The sequence below is a fragment of the Solenopsis invicta genome, chromosome 5, assembly GCF_016802725.1.
Source record: "Solenopsis invicta isolate M01_SB chromosome 5, UNIL_Sinv_3.0, whole genome shotgun sequence".
NCBI classification, from domain to species: Eukaryota; Metazoa; Arthropoda; class Insecta; order Hymenoptera; family Formicidae; genus Solenopsis; species Solenopsis invicta.
This window is the reverse complement of record NC_052668.1, coordinates 11,661,461-11,678,668: the sequence shown is the minus strand read 5'-3', so window position 1 is coordinate 11,678,668 and position 17,208 is coordinate 11,661,461. Positions and strand designations below refer to the sequence as shown.

Below are 17,208 nucleotides of genomic sequence, written 5' to 3'. Positions count from 1 at the left end.
AATTTTTTTGAAGTAAAAGTGTTGAAGACAATCTTGAACTTTTTAAATAGAATTTTTCATATAATTTTTTATATACAATTTCTTCCGTAATACTGTAGGAGTATTCAAAACAAATTCAACGCATTATCAAAACTGTCACTTTTATTGACGTTTATTGATTTTATTTATACATGATATCTAAATATTCATTAATAAAAAAAGACTGTATAACATACGTGAATAAATTTTATGAATTTTGTATATCAAATTACTGTATTATTATATTTGTAACAGGTATAGTGATAAAAAAACATTTTAAATTATAGAAAAAAAATAATTACAGAAATAATTGCAGATTGTAAAACTTTGATCAAAATAGTGGAGGAGAAGGTTTTATTATGGGTCATGTATATAAAGTGATCAACTGTTTTTTCTCTGCTATTAGGTAACTCTTATTTTTAGTAGGTAATTACTTATCACTTATTTAGTTTATTTATTCCTTTTGCTTGCCGTTATGTAGTGATACTAATATGACAATTATGTATGAAGCAATTATTACTTTTTACTTTTGATCATTTTGGAAGTTTTTAAAGGTTTACATTAATACACATTAACATTTAATTATAAATACTCTCATTGTTTTTAAATTTGTGCAACATTTTATTTTTTTTCTATAACTGAAAGTTTGTTGTGTAAAAACTATCCCTTTGTCAGTTGTTTCTATTTTCTAATTAAAGAAAGTTATTTACATCTATCTTGAATCTTCGAGATTACATTGTAGGTTTTACTAACAATTTATCTTAGCAAAATAATATTACATAATTTTTAAACAACACCCATTTTTAATATTTATTTTTGTGGCTCGTATTATCACCTCTGTTTCTCTTCCATTCATTATACAGTGTCGTCATACTTTTATGTATCATGTCATAAATAATAAATATTTTATAATTTTGAATCTAGAATCTATTAAATAACTTTGACGAATAGAATCGTTCAAGTTTAACATTCAATATAAAATAAAGTTTAGTCAATATAAAATAGCAGTCAATGTGAAATATACAAAGTTATTGACTAAAATGTAAATAAATGTAAATGTGTCTATAATACTTTCTTTTTTGTAATAGTTACGCGTAGTAATGTTAAAAAGGCAGAACTTTGTGTTGCAGGAGTCGAGCAAATTGAAAATTTGCTTATTTAAGTTACTTAAATTACAGTTTTTCTTTACTGATTTATGTTTAAAGATTTCTTCTTATATTTTTACAATTTTTATAATAGTGTTATATATAAAAGGCACTTAATTATGCAATACGCTTATTTTAATTACGAAAATTGAGTTATCGCGGGAAGTAACGTGATTTTTTTTACGATTATTTCTGTATACATATATCTACGTACTTAAAATCATAAAAAAAAGATTTAGTATGATTCAAGAGAATGATAAATAATTGATACAAATTGATTAATGATTAACGATTGATGATTAATTAACAATTAACTATAACGATTAATGATTAATGATTGTTTAACGTTTCTCTTTATCTTCTCTTTTCTCGCTGTTATTTTCCTGTTTCACGATGATATCTGGATTAATTTTCTTCTTCTGTACTCCCATTTTGGCCGGCCGTGTAGCAGCACGGAGTGGCGGAAAACATTCCGGAAGTGGCGGAAGCCGCCGCCGTCGGACTTTTGGAAGGGATGGTCGACTCAGTTTCTGCGAAACTCGAACAGATAAATGCGGAGGCAAAGCTGGTCGAGCACCGGGTGGTGGAACCGGAGTGCCAACAGGCTGGGCAGCCCTCGTCGCAGGTGATGGCGGAGGCGGACTCCTCAAGAGCTTCGATAAAGGCACGCAGAGGATGCGTGGATTGCCTCCGTTAAAATCGCGTTTCATCATGCGCTTCAATCGGCGTATTTGATTCGATTTTCTCGAGCGTGGAATGCTTATTTCTGAAAACGATTTATTTTTAATTTACGGACTGATTAGAAGAAGGAACTGTTGCCGAATTTATTATGTGGTCACCTCTATATCTTGAACCGGGTGCCACCGGGAGTGGCCGCGTTGAGACTTGGTGAAGGGATTCTCTGGGGTGCAGAAAACTGCGGCGAAGGGGTGGCCAATTTGTGATCCTCCGCGGGGGCGGATCTCGCGCCCCCGTCGGCTCACGCTTTGCCTCGCCTTGGGAAACCCGAGGTGGAATAAGTCCTCACGATGGGACTTCAGTAGGTACACTGGACCGGTTTTCTAAGCCAAGTCCTCCAAGGGGAGTGCAAGTATGCGGGGAGGAAAAAGTGGTTGAGGGAGAAGAATAACGAGGAAGGAGAGTTGATATCAAGCGCAAAGTTTTTAAAAAATTACTGTTTGATAAATTTTTATAAAAAACATTTTATTTGATTAAAAAAAATGATTTATTTGTATTCTCTTATGTCATATTATTCAAAATATTTTAAACTTATAACTAATGTTTTAATTTTTTTTCATATTTTAAAATAAATAATTAACTATTAAATATATTAAAAATTGTTTAATTCAAATTACGTAGAACACTTTTTCATTAAATAATATTTCTGTGTTTGAATAAAAAAACATTTTAATTAAAACAAACAATAATTCTTTGTCTGTAAATAACGTTTTTAGATTTATGAAGTAATTTAGTTAAATTTTGCTTATTTTTAAAAGAAAGAAATTTTTATTTAAACATACTGTTTATATTTAAAGCAATTTATTTTCTTTATTTAAAAAAACCGAATTATTTTTATTTATGTTGTAACATTTTGAATAAAAGAAATCTTTTTTAGAATAAAAAATTTCAAAATTAGAATAATCACATTTTTATTAAAAAAAAAATATTTTATTAAATTTATAAATATTTTTTTTCAACTCCTTCTCTTGCCATATTTCTTTTACTTTAGAAAAATAATTCAAAGGAATACATTTTTTTTAATTTATCAAATTTTTTCTGTGTGTACATTTTAAAATTTAAATTGTAACGCATTGTATAGTATACAATATTATTTTAAATGGAAAAATTCTTAAACCTAGAATAAAATGATCTTAGTGCTATCTCATTAATTTTATCAGATGAATTTAGAATAAATAATGAAAATTTGTGGTGAATATAATATTCATGATTTAATAATAGTTTAATCTGAGGAAAATTAAAAAAATTTTTTTTCTCTCTGATAAAATATCACAAAGACACAAAGAAACTGTTTACTTTTTTTTCGTAAATATCAAAAAGTATCAAATATTTTGTCTTACTAAAAAATCTATAAAAATTTATTACTGTACGCGTAAGAAAAGATTTCTGAGTCTCCGCGAATGCGTCGATTATAAAGCTAGGTATTTACTTAGCAAACAAACACTAACCAAACAGCGAATACGAAAGTTTGTTGTTATCATTTAACACATATGTACACTATAATGCTTATTTCATGACAAAGCGGATACTTTTTCGTCATTTTTAACATTATTTTTAATTTTTTTTTTAATTTGCTGGAATATTTTACAGAGAAAAATATAAGACACCTATTTCGCGAAAAAAATTCGAGATTTTTTTTCGTGAAATTATTCACGTTTGTAAGTTGTAAAAATTCATAAAAAACGTTGCTTATGCAAACATTCAAATTATTATATTGTTGAACCCGTTAGTTGTACAAAAAAATGCAAGAGATTGATTTCAAAGCTCTTGATTTGTTCTATAAATAGATTACTTTTAATTTATTCATTTTGTAACAAATTATATTATGAGAGCTCTGAAAAAAGTGTCTGGTTTTATGTATTTTACTGACAAAGAACATGTCACGGGTGTCCGGCACCAATTTGATTCTTGAAATGTGTTGTTAAGTACAATACACTAGTCTGAACGAGTCTACATATTTGTGTGAACTTTCTCTATAGTAACCGTTGGTGGGGGAAATAATAAATCATTGATTTATTAATAATTTATTATTTCCCCCACCAACGGCTACTATAGAGAAAATTCACACAAATATGTAGGCGTGTGCAAACTAGTGCATTTGTATTATAACTTTTTGTAACAAATCTAGAAAAATAAATATCACGAACTATATACATAAATAAAAATAAAATAAAACAATGCGTCGCCACCGGTTAGGAATTGGAGTTATATTTGTTCAACATACACTACTCAAAAAAAAATAGGGAACACTTTCCAGACACCAAAAATTAGGCTATTTTCAAATGACTGTAACTCGGTGAAAAATCATCGTAGATAAAAAATAAAAAAAGCATTTTGAAGCTTGAAGATCCAACTTTAACGCTCTATCAGCAGATTTTCAAAATTCTTTTAACTTCCTTGTCTTATGCAGTAAAAAAGCACACCCTGTTTTGTTCCTTAAAATTTCGTATTTTTGACACTTTGCAGCTCGACCAACAAATTTTTTTCGAACAATTCAAGTAAAGCTTCATAAACTACAACATTTTGCCTACAAAATGCTTTTCTTAAAATTTCTCTACGATTTTTTTTGACCGAGTTACGCTACTTTGAAGCTAAACCTGTATTTTTTACAAATGATATCCGTACTCCGTGAAAAATCATCGTAGACAAAGAATCAAAAAACCATTTTAAAGCTCGAAGTTTCAGCTTTAACATGTTATTAATGGTTTTCAAAAATTTTTTCAATTTCTTAGTACTATGCCCCAAAAAAGATAAACTGTTTTTTCCTTGAAATTACGTATTTTTAACAGCCTGTAGCTCAATAAAAAATTTTTTCTCGACAAATCCAATGCAAGTGCCATAAAGTATGACATTTTTTCTACAAAATGCTTTTTTTAAAATTTTTTCTACGATCTTTTTTGACCGAGTTACAAGACTTCGAAGAAACACATTTTTTACAGTACATTTTTCTGAAAAATGACGTCTACCGCCGACATTAGCATTACCCAATATGCACCACGTTGAGGTTGCCGGTCGGATATTTGCACATCGTGTGTGTGTGTGTGTGTGTGTGTGTGTGTGTGTGTGTGTGTGTGTGTGTCTCTCTCTCTCTCTCTCTCTCTCTCTCTCTCTCTCTCTCTCTCTCTCTCAGCCGCAAAATTTAGAAGAATTGGGAGAAATTTTAACGAAAATTTGGCACAACATTCCGCAAGATCGTATTGCAAGATGTATAAATATGCGAGAACGCTTGCAAGCAGTAATTGATCAGAGAGGAAGAAATACACACTATTGAACACTCATGCGCGCGTGCGCGCATACACACACACACACACAGCAGAGAGGGTTTGGAGTCATTAAATACCGCAGAAGTGACGAACTGTGGGGTCCTTATCTCTGCTGTGATACACACACACACGCACATGCACACGCACACACATACACACACACACGCGCGCGCGCGCACACGCACACGCACACGCACACGCACACGCACACGCACACGCACACACACACACGATGTTCAAATATCCGACCGGCAACCTCCACGTGGTGCATATTGGGTAATGCTAATGTCGGCGATAGACGTCATTTTTCAGAAAAATATACTGTAAAAAATGTGTTTCTTCGAAGTCTTGTAACTCGGTCAAAAAAAATCGTAGAAAAAATTTAAAAAAAAGCATTTTGTAGAAAAAATCTCACACTTTATGGCACTTGCATTGGATTTGTCGAGAAAAAATTTTTTATTGAGCTACAGGCTGTTAAAAATACGTAATTTCAAGAAAAAAACAATGTATCTTTTTCGGAGCATAGTACTAAGAAATTGGAAAAATTTTTGAAAACCATTAATAACATGTTAAAGCTGAAACTTCGAGCTTTAAAATGGTTTTTTGATTTTTTGTCTACGATGATTTTTCACGGAGTACGGATATCATTTGTAAAAAATGCAGGTTTAGCTTCAAAGTAGCGTAACTCGGTCAAAAAAAATCGTAGAGAAATTTTAAAAAAAGCATTTTGTAGGCAAAATATTGTAGTTTATGAAGCTTTACTTGAATTGTTCGAAAAAAATTTGTTGGTCGAGCTGCAAAGTGTCAAAAATACGAAATTTTAAGGAACAAAACAGGGTGTGCTTTTTTACTGCATAAGACAAGGAAGTTAAAAGAATTTTGAAAATCTGCTGATAGAGCGTTAAAGTTGGATCTTCAAGCTTCAAAATGCTTTTTTTATTTTTTATCTACGATGATTTTTCACCGAGTTACAGTCATTTGAAAATAGCCTAATTTTTGGTGTCTGGAAAGTGTTCCCTATTTTTTTTTGAGTAGTGTATTATAAGGCTAACTTTAAGGTAATGATTTGTAAATTTGCATTATAATAAATTTTTTACATTAATTTACTAATTAATGAAACCCAATAATATTTACATATAGAACACTGGAATCAGAAACAGTAGCATGACCCCAGGGAGATAGATAGAAATAGAATAACCATGTGCGATTTAAGAAATGTAGGTTTTTAGGCCTGCCTAATTTATTGGACTCTGGCCTATAGAATAACTTCCAGGAGAGAAAGAGCAAGTGGCTTGTGAGTAAAGGGAGAAGAGGATCTCCTTGATATCGTTGCTAGAAGAGGGAGATGGTGGAGAGGGTTTTTGTGGAGAGATTTCTTCTTCGAAGAGCTCTTCCAAATCGTAGCTAAGAAAGGAAGGAGATGGTGAGGAGTGGCGGGTTACCTTCTTGTAAGATTTCGTCTATAATTTCCTGACTAGGAGCAGTAGAAGGGGAAGGATGGTGATGCGACTCATTTTGAAGAGGGGGAGAGAGGAGTAGATCGGGCTGTGGAGAAGCAAGGTATTCTAAAATTTCAAAGCATTCCGTCTTCGAAATTGTCAAAGACGAGAATAAGTGGAGGATATGGGGAAGATGTATCGGGGAATCGTTCATGTCTTTTCTCGAAGTAGAGAACTGAGGAATAGCAAGGGAAATAAGGAGAGGAGAGATATCGCTAGAGCCACTAGAAGGAAGAGGGGAAGGAGAAATAATGCTTAGTTCGTAAATTTAACGCTTATTTACTCGCTCGCCTGTTTTGACGATTTCGGGTATTCTGAGCGGCCGCTCACGATTTGTTTTGGTGAACCCTTGGTCATAGTGGAACTCGGATGTCCACTAAAATTTTCGTTGTTTTAATTTTGCGAATAATTAGAGCTAACAGCCAGCCCCTCTCTCTCTCTCTCTCTCTCTCTCTCTCTCTTTCTCTGTCTCTTTTAATAAAATTAATTCAAATAAAGAAAATAAAAGGTACGCGGAAAAGGAGAGGAAACAGTGCTTTTGGAAGGTAGGAAGTGATAAAATCTCTGAATCCAGTCGACAATGTTGTTTGAGTGAATTCGAAAAAACGGAAGTAAACGCTTCAAGTAAACCTATATAAGTCCAACCGGTTTGATTAAACCCGAAAAAGCAGAGGTAAATAGGCTGACAATGAGTTCTATACGGCAATATTGCACGAATCAAATCCGAAAAGAAAAAAGAAAGAGATGCTTTGAAATTTTTACAAGAAAATGATAAAGATAATAATAATAATAATAAAAAATTTTTGTGAGAAAGAGAGAGAGAGAAAGAGACTAGGTGTTTTGAGGCTAAATAAATTTTAAAGATTTGACTTACTAGTTAGAGCTGCGAAGATGTTTTACGGGTCGAGCGCTGGAGCACCTCGAGAGCCGCAGAGTCGCTGGTCAGATGAGATCGCGAGATGTCCAAGAGTCAGGTGAGACAGCTGAGACACTTGAGAACTGAGTACCACTAATTGTCGTTGATAGCAATAAACCGTGTACGCCCGATACCGATTGAATGTCTGCGAACAGAACAGTTAGTAGTTAATGCGTATGTGACCGACACCGACAGCGGAATAACTAGTAGCGAGTTCCGCGCCGACTGCGCTTTAAGGACCCTTTTACTATTTATACGAAGATTGGTCTGTGCCACAGAACTTATAGAAATGGAAGGGGAATAGAATAGCAATGAATAGAGATTGTAAACAACGTCTGAGAGAGTAGATATACTCCTGTCTTGCTCAGTGACGTTTCTTCCTTATGTGCATGTGCCAAGGAAGACTCAATGTTTTTAATTACCGAATTCTCTCTAATTTTATTAAAATACTTATTACTACATAAAATATACAATAATATTAAATTATTTTATGTAAAAGAAATATTAATATTATACAGAATATTTATTTAGTTTTATTGCAAAAACAAACATTTTGACTTACTTTGGAATCATCCTGAGCGTATTAAATAAAAAAGTTAATCGCAATAAGCTCGTACTTATGAAGTTGAAAAAAGATACAGTGTTTTAACGCATTTTCCAGCCAGCGTAAATTCAAACAATTAAGTTAATCCAGGACTTTCAAAATTTTAAAAATAAGAAATTGGAAATGAGGGTCAGCGCAAGTGCGCAATTACAAATATTAATATTATACAGAATATTTATTCATTCTCAATTACAAAAACGAATGTTTTGACTCATTTATATCCGCGCTGATTCTCATTAGCCTCATTTCCAATTTCCCATTGTTTAAATTTCAAGAGTCCTGAACTAACTTAATTGTTTGAATTTACGCTGGCTGCAAAATGCGTCAAAACATTGTATCTTTTTTTAACTTTATATGTACGATCTTTGATATTATTGCAATTGACTTCTTTTATTTAATACGCTGAGGATGACTCCAAAAAGAATTAAAATGTTGTTTTTATAATTGAGAATTAACAAATATTCTGTATAATATTAATATTTGTGATTGCATACTTATACCCGCGCTGACTCTTATTAGCCTCATTTCTAATTTCTTATTATTTAAAAAAAAATTTAATTGGTGAGTTAATGATAAAAAATGTTAACAAAGATTATAAATTACAAGTAGAAAATAATTTATTCATATAAAACAAATGAATTAAAAATAACCCATCCATAGAACAAATCAAGATCTTCAAAATCGATCTCTTGCACTTTTTTCTTGTATGATTAACAGTTTCGATATAGTAATTTGAATGTTCGCATGAGCAATGTTTTTTATGAATTTATACAACTTGCCAGCGTGAATAACTTCACAAAAAAAATCTCAAATCTTTCAAATCGCAAAACACGTGTCTCACATTTTTCTTTGTAGAATATGCCAGCGAATTAAAAAAAAAAAATTGAAAATGACAGAGAAGTATTTGGTTTGATGTAGAATGAGCGTATAAATTTAATTGATAACAACAAACGTTTGCATTCTCTGTTTGTTCGTTAAGTGAACACCCGGCTTTATAATCATCACATACTATATATGTACATCCGCGGAGACTCATTAAGGGGGTAGAAAAATAAGAGGGTAGATTCTTTGAGTCCCCAATCGGCAATGGCACTTGATCAAACCCATAAAAAGAATATTAATAAAGAAAAGAAAGAGAAAAAAGGGGGTTGAGAAAAAGAGAAATTAATTAAAAGACATAACAGAACTGGCCAAAATTATATCACCTTTCGATTATTTTTGAATATAACTTGTTTTAAAAAACACGCATCTTTATTAAATCATAATATATTTTGATGATAAGTATAACTTACGTTAATAATACCTTTCTATTAAATAATGAAAACAGCAACGTGTAAAAAATTATTTTTATTTAAAATTTCCAAAATTTGTAAAATTTTAATCATAATTAATTTTATGTCATAACAAATATAAATAATATGGAATATTAAATCTAACTACTAAAACTAGATTAGGATGGTAAAAACAATTGCGACACAAAAAACAAAAACAGCAACTGTGAAAAAATTAATAAAAAATTTGAAAGTCATAGTATATGTTATCCAATCTTATTAGACTTTATATACAAGGTGTATTTTCATCAAATGTTTACTATAAAATTTTGAGTGCATTCGATACACTTTGATAAAAGTTCCAAAAATCGAAAGAATTGAATGATATAATTTTGACCGGTACTGTACCATATATGGTCCTGGCGACTATTCCGTTTGTCTCATAAACAAGACCTATCTTTCGGATGAAGCACGTCGCCGCGTTGATTGCCACATTTATGATTTTGTGCGAATGAGAAGTATTTGCTTTAATATGACAGCTTGTATGACTGCTTGTCATATTACATTTCTCATTGCGCTTGCTAGGCGGTGCCCGTCATAGATTTATTTATTTTATTTTTCAAGTCGAAATCTGTACGGTCTTTGCATCAAGCACATTGAGTTACCACGGATATTGAAACTCCGTACTGACACCGTGAGTGAAAGAAAAGAATTGTGGAGTTTGGAAGTAACAATATGCTTGCGTCTATTCTTTCCCACTTTATCTGCGATATTCATTATTTTTATAATGGTAGAGGAGAAGAAGGTAATATGGCAACCATTTTCATTTTATTGAATAATTTTTGTTTATAATTAATTTTTTATTGAAACTTGAACGATTACATTTGTCAAAATGTTATTTGACAGATTCTAGACTCAAAGTAATAAAATATTTATTATTTAGTACGTGATTTATAAAAATCTAATGCACTGCAGAATCGGTGGAAGAAAAGAAAGTGGTTGTAGTATGGCTATCTATAACAATAATTAAAAAAAATTAGTTTAGTTTAAAAGAAACACAGACGGAATAACATAATTTTAATAAATATTTTTTTCATTTTCTCTATCACAATATTAACTAGCTAAAAACATATACAATACTAATGTATTTATATTTTTCAATTTTTGTATTGCAATATTTTATATTCTATAAACAAATAAACACGTCGACTGTGAGTAAAATGACGAAAGTTGGGCATTGGCAAGGTAATGCATTTGTGCACTAGTTTTTTTGGTTTTAATAACATTCTGACTATATACAACGCAATTTTAATCGCAATATGTATCGTAATGTATATCACAATTTTAATAATTTTATTTTTGCAGATTACGTAAATATTTTTTGTTTTATTTACGTTTTTCTTTAACTATGTTGCAATATCAAAATAGTACAAAATCATTATATTATAATAAATCTTTTTTATTCATAAGAGTACATTTTTAATTTAATTGTGTTTCACCTTACTCGGTATTAAACGTCATCTTACCCGTACATAGAGGCAAGATGACGAAATTAACATGTCAATTAACATATGTACAAATGCGGTATTTTCCAGAGCGAGGGATGGTAAAGAGTTCGGTGAAACAAACAAAGAAAGATAGTAGAAAGAACATACAATTTTATTTTATCGTAAAAACAATGATTATAAGATATACAAATATATATATATTTTTTTAAATATTTTTGTGTAGATAATAATTGGTTATATTTTAATTGTTTTATTACATTTTAGTGTGTGTGTGTGTGTGTGTGTGTGTGTGTGTGTGTGTGTGTGTGTGTGCGCGCGCGCGCGTGCATGTGCGTGTGCGTGTGCGTGCGTGCGTGCGTGCGTGCGTGCGTGCGTGCGTGCGTGCGTGCGTGCGTGTGTGTGTGTGTGTGTGTGTGTGTGTATGTTGAGAAGAGGAGAGCAGTAGTTTGAGAATACTCTTTTACGCCTATATCTAGTCTATAACGACGGAATTTGGAGAGAAAAAATTTAGAAATGCTTTCTTCGGGACAAGGTGGTAATTTGGATATGTAAAGAGGAGAGAAACGGAGATCGCGGATCCGGGGGGAAGGCGTGGAAGGATAGAGCCGAGCTTCTCCAAAACGAAACCGTGGGGGCCGAGGGTGTACGTGCCCTTGGGGAGGCGAGCTGGAGCGGTAGGAAACGCCGCGATCAGTGACTCCAACGATCAATGAGGACCGGGAGTATAATGAAAACGACGAAGTGGAGGTTCGTATAGGATCTCTTCTAATATTTGGATACTGGGTGCCGGAGAGGGGGAAGGTTCTAATTCTTCGAGGTCGTGAGCTAATAGAGGAAATTCAGGGAGGAAAGGAGAGTGAAGACAGTAAATCTCCCTTAGGAACTCTACACTAATCGTAGAGTTTGCGGGGGAAGAAGGTTCGTTCGGTATCGGAGAATATGAGGGACTGGGAATCGAGGGAGGAGTGTTGGAGGCTGCTCTATAGGTGAGTAAGGAAGAGTTTGATAGCGCAGGTAAAGGTGGCTGAGAATCTCGAGAAACTTCAAGTTTCTCGAGAGAAGGAGATGGAGAAGGAGGACGTTGAGAAATCTGTTCAGGTTCCTGAGCGCTTCGGTTTATTTCCTGCAGAAACTCCTCGTAGGCCCGGTCGAGGAGGTATCGCGCCCGGTTGATTTGTTCTCGGCGGAGACGTTCCAAGGCTTGTTTGGTTAACCGGGGACGTGATTTGCCGTTGGTTCTTACTTTGGGGCTCGAGGGAGGAGTGTCGGGGGCTGCTTTATAGGTAAGTAAGAAAGAGTTTGATAGCGCAAGTGAAGGTGGCTGGGGATCTCGGGGAACTTCAAGTTTCTCGAGAGAAGGAGGAGATGGAGAAGGAGAACGTTGAGGAACCTGTTCAGGTTCTTGAGCGCTTCGGTTTATTTCCTGCAGAAACTCCTCGTAGGCCCGGTCAAGGAGGTATCGCGCTTGACTGATTTGTTCTCGACGAAGACGTTCCAAGGCCCGTCTGGTTAACCGAGGACGCGATTTGTTGTGGGTTTTCACTTTGGATCGATTATTAATTAGTTAAGAGAAAATACGAATGAGAAAAAAAAAGAAATAAGTAAGCGACTTACTGCTGATAAGATAGAATCTCAGGTGATGACGATGAAATGACGCTCGGCACCACAGGTCGGCTGGCAACAGCGGACGGCTGGTCAATCTTTCGATTCCAGGATGTTGGACGCTCACAAAGAGAAAAATCACTTTCTGAAAAATTTTATGAGTATGAAAGCACGTCTCACGGGCAGAACTTGTTCACAACCGGGTGATCAAGTGAGTCGAGTATGAGAGTCGCGGACTGGGCGACGGATAGGACAAGAATGAATCTCTGGTTCGGAGTTACTACTTTTATACCACTTTTGGCTATAACTCCTGTCTTTTTGGAGGGGGAAGGGTGCACCATTTTTTCCATTGAAGCATTCCCAGAGTCCAAGTTTACATGATTTCTAATACTCGTCGACGGAACCCGCCTCCGTCCAGCGCCGCAAGGCGCCGTTCCTTGAAGTGATCTCGTAAATTAAGTTAATGTTCGTTTAGTTAATGCACGCGACCCGTCGACGAACCTTAGAGGCTCATTGTTCGGTAATTTTATGACACGTTTATTGTGCTCTTTGACATATTTATTACGCCAGCCACTTAGATTTTCAGAGTCATAAGGGTCGCGCGGCCGTGTAAACTTTGACTCCCCACCCTCTTATCTCGAACCTTTCCTGGCGGAGCTTGCACGTGTCCGGCGTCAAGTAACTACGTTAATTCGAGCGGTTTGTTCCGGTTCACTTGCCCGGCAAAAGTGGGCTACCTGTTTTTGATCTGCAGATGGTTTTCATATAATATTTTCGGTCGCATCACTTAATAGCCGATGATTCCTCGGATTTTTCACACCGTTCTTAAAAAAAAAATTTATAGCGCACTTTGCCTTATTCCAGAAAACTTGAATTAACTTTCTCTTCGAGAAAGGATAAATTTTCATTGCTTGACCTGTCTCATCGTGCACAGATCTCGGAAGAGAAAAATCATTACTTCGCAAGACGTAACATTAAACAATAAAGCAATTTTTCATCTTTTGTCCCCAGAAGGGAACACGTACTTACTTAATTAATAAACTGTTCTTTAAGTTTAGTAATAATACTATTTAACTATCATACGCAACTGTGCAATATTTAAAATAATAGAACATTCAGCTCGTGCAAAGTATCTTACTATTTATATTTATCTTTATTTTTATATTACACAAAATTAGATTTTTTCTTTATTTATTCAGTAAAGAATAAAATTAATATTTATTTTATTAACTTTACCTATTTTAAGCACCATAACATGGAAAAGAAAGTTAAAGCCCAATATTCATAATTGATTCTTATATTTAAGACTGTCTTATGTACAGTCGTAAAATGTTGTGAACTAATCACAACACAAGTCTAAATGCTATCTAAAGAATAAATACAAGTGACTGAGAAGTGCGCTCCAGTCCTGAGCGCCACATAGACAGGAGCGTTTATTTGTTAACTTTAACCAACTTTCTTGCTAAAGAACTATTTGTCGTACACAATTTTGCTAAAGAAAAATGTTATTTCTTTTAACATAAAGTATTAGACTAAACTTTTATTCCGGAGGTGTAAATTTTGGGACACCCTATATATACATAATATAGGATGATCTTAAAAAATGCCCACTAATTATATAACATTATTCCTTATAAAAATTAAATCCTGAACCTTTTTTTTCTATTATGATTAATAAAGCTGTAATGCGTTAACACACACGCGCGGCTCACTGACGTACTCCGCGCACGTATTATTTTGTACAACCTTGGTTTTATATTAATGCACTTTTTTTTATCAGATTGAAAAATTTTATTCCAAATTTGAGTGATCTCTTCTCTGTCAGTCGTCAGCTGTATTCGACTATTGCTCAAACGACGTTCCATCATTTAATTTGCGTAATGCGTAGAAGAGGTGGCAACATTTCTTACTACAGAAAATTTCTACATATACATACATGCACATGTATATATACATATGTGCACATACACACGCACACACTTACATGATGTGCAATATCTGACCGTGCAACCTCCTCGTGCACTCGGGTACGCAAACGCCAGCGGTATCGTGTTATAATCATAAAAAAAGAAACAAGTGATGCTTTAAATTGCGATATCTCGCTAAATAATGGGTGTGGAGCAAAGTTTTTTTTTTAAAGAGCAAATTTCGTATTTTGTGATGGTATCAATGATTATGTTTGCTAATTTTTTTTGCTAGACGGTGGAGTACTGCAAATTTCAAGATTTTTAATATCTCAAATGCCGTCTTTATTCAAAACCGACCACATTTTGGCGTAATAAACTGCAAAAATAAAAGTACAGTTAAAGCGTAATAAAAGTACAGCGCGGATTCGAAGTAATTATCTTCGAGTAATAAACTGAATAAAAATTGAACTAAAACACCTTATATAAAGAGTTTGTCTTATAAAATCTTTTTTTATCTATTTTTATATTAATTATTTATTAGCTGAGTAATCACAGCTTAATGAGAAAAGTTTAATGAGAAAAAGTGATCTCCTAATCTTGTTTGATGTGTCATATTAAATTTTTAAATTTGATATATATATATATGAATTCGGCAAGCTCCAAAATCTCAGGACAATAAAATTCATAAAAATCTATCTAAATTCCACCTTTGATCTGCCATATTTGATTTGAAACCATCATTTTGAATTTTGAAAATGTAACATTAGCTTTAAATTTTGCGACTTCTAAAAACCTATGTAAAACAATTTTTACGTTTAAATACTTCAATCTTCAACGAATTAATCATTGACAAATCGTAAGTAGTAACAGTCAAGATCGGTCGGACTTGGAAAACTTCAAACATGATTTTTCCAGCTTTCTCTGTCAATAAAAAAAAAAGTGTACTCTAAATAAATTTATCAATTTCAGAGTTTCTATCTTCAAGGCAGAAACACCGTGGGCATCCTCCTTTGAAATTCTGATTTTAGATTCATATTCAGCGAGGTCAAAAATCCTACATAAGCATCTATTTTCACGGGCCTTACTATAATAAAATTTAAGTAAGATCCATGGAAATAAATTCTTATATAGGAAGCACATAGAATTTTAACCATATTTTCAGTGACCTTTTATCTTGCTGCGGGTTGGTTAGAGTCTCAATTTCTCTCCTATCTAGGCGCCCTATCGTCTGAACGCCCCGGTCGATGATCCGCGCTCTTCGCTCCTGAATCCAGAAGCTTAACCGGACAGGCTTAATCTTCATCCGGGGATGCTACTAATGATGCCTGTGGAAGTCTGAATGGTCTAATATGTGATTCTGCTCGGTGTCCAGACTTTCACGGCCATTAGTACCATGGCGATCTGTGGGGCGTCACGCCATAGCCGCCGATAAAACTACAGAAATGTTTCTTCTCTCAAGCGTAGAACTAGCATCTTTCTCGAGAGCACGGATGGCGAAAGTATGTTTAAGAGAAAAAAACCACAATGGAAACTAAATAAATCAGGCAGAATATTAAATCAACAGACGCTTAATGACAGTTTTATTATCGTTATAAGGTCGTTGCGCTTGTAAGGTTGTTGCGTTTATAAGGTTGCGCGGCTTTTTTTTACCATATATTATATTTGCAATAATATTAACAATATTATAAAGATAACAAAACTGTCGTTAAGAATTATAGAATAGGCCTACAGGATAGCAAGCTGAGACGAGCTACAAATGGCGTATGGGTCGTTTTGGCTCGTGACTCGTTTAACTTCGAGATTTAGTTTGTGATAAGCCTAGGATCATCACAAGTTCGCAAATTGGATAAAAACAGGCTAAAACCGCGGTCCACGTCACATAGAGCAAAGCTATAGCAAATAAGCATCTTTCTGTGGATTTGATTAATTTTTAGACATGTTGTAGTTTCCACTAAATTTTAAACAAATGTCTCAATGGGCACAACTTGATCCTATAATCTGGTTTCGCGCTATAATGTTCTGAAAGTTTCAATTTTAATATATAAAAGCATAGGTTTTTGTTCGTGTGCGCGCGATTTCAAATTTGTATTTTAGATTTTAATGGTTAAACTTTAAAAACATGTAAAGACATCGAAAAAAAATTGCAATTGTGTAAATTCGCGATTATTTTTATTGGAATATATGATACATTTATATTCTACAATAACAAAGTTCAGTGTTTGTCTGCATGTCTTAAAAAGATAGAGTGCGTAAGAAAGTATGTATAGCAAACACACACATGTAAGTTTCCCTTCTTTTGTATGTACATCGTACAATAGGGAGATCATTTTCGGGAGAAAACGCGCGGTGTGTGTGGAGCATACTCCGATTCAAGGCTTTGGGGCCAGCGGCCCGCAAAGCTACTTAAGATACTTGTAAGAATTTAATAAACCACATTTATTTAATAAAATCCTCTCTTTTTAATCACTCCAAGTAACTGCAAATCTCAACAATTTTTATTTTCCCGAATGCAAAATAATCGTAAACTTGTACAATTGTATCGAGCTTTTTCTTATCACTCTTACAGTGAATAGAAATGAATGCTCGAACGACAGAGCAAATGAGTGGGTAAAAACGAATAATATGATCTGATCCGGTGATTCTCTTATTTATACATGGAAAACAAATTTTTTTAATTTAATAAAATTTTTTTTTGTATCCAAACAAATTTATTTGAAATGAGCTAAACAAACTAATT

General features: G+C 33.7%; 1 protein-coding gene across 2 annotated transcripts; it reads right to left on the bottom strand.

Annotated features, from left to right (window-relative positions):
- Positions 1-255: 255 nt before the first annotated feature.
- Positions 256-7,833, bottom strand: LOC105207544 (formin-like protein 19). Of its 2 annotated transcripts, none has more exons than XM_011177073.3 (2): positions 7,538-7,833; positions 256-1,929 (listed from the first exon to the last, which is right to left on the bottom strand). In XM_011177073.3, exon 2 carries the CDS (start codon positions 1,874-1,876, stop codon positions 1,505-1,507), a length of 372 nt encoding a protein of 123 aa, XP_011175375.1. In that variant the 5' UTR covers positions 1,877-1,929; positions 7,538-7,833; the 3' UTR covers positions 256-1,504. The 2 variants fall into 2 exon arrangements, with proteins under 2 accessions (XP_011175375.1, XP_039305234.1); XM_039449300.1 differs by lacking the exon at positions 7,538-7,833 and adding an exon at positions 2,003-2,420.
- Between the last annotated feature and the right edge of the window lie 9,375 nt (positions 7,834-17,208).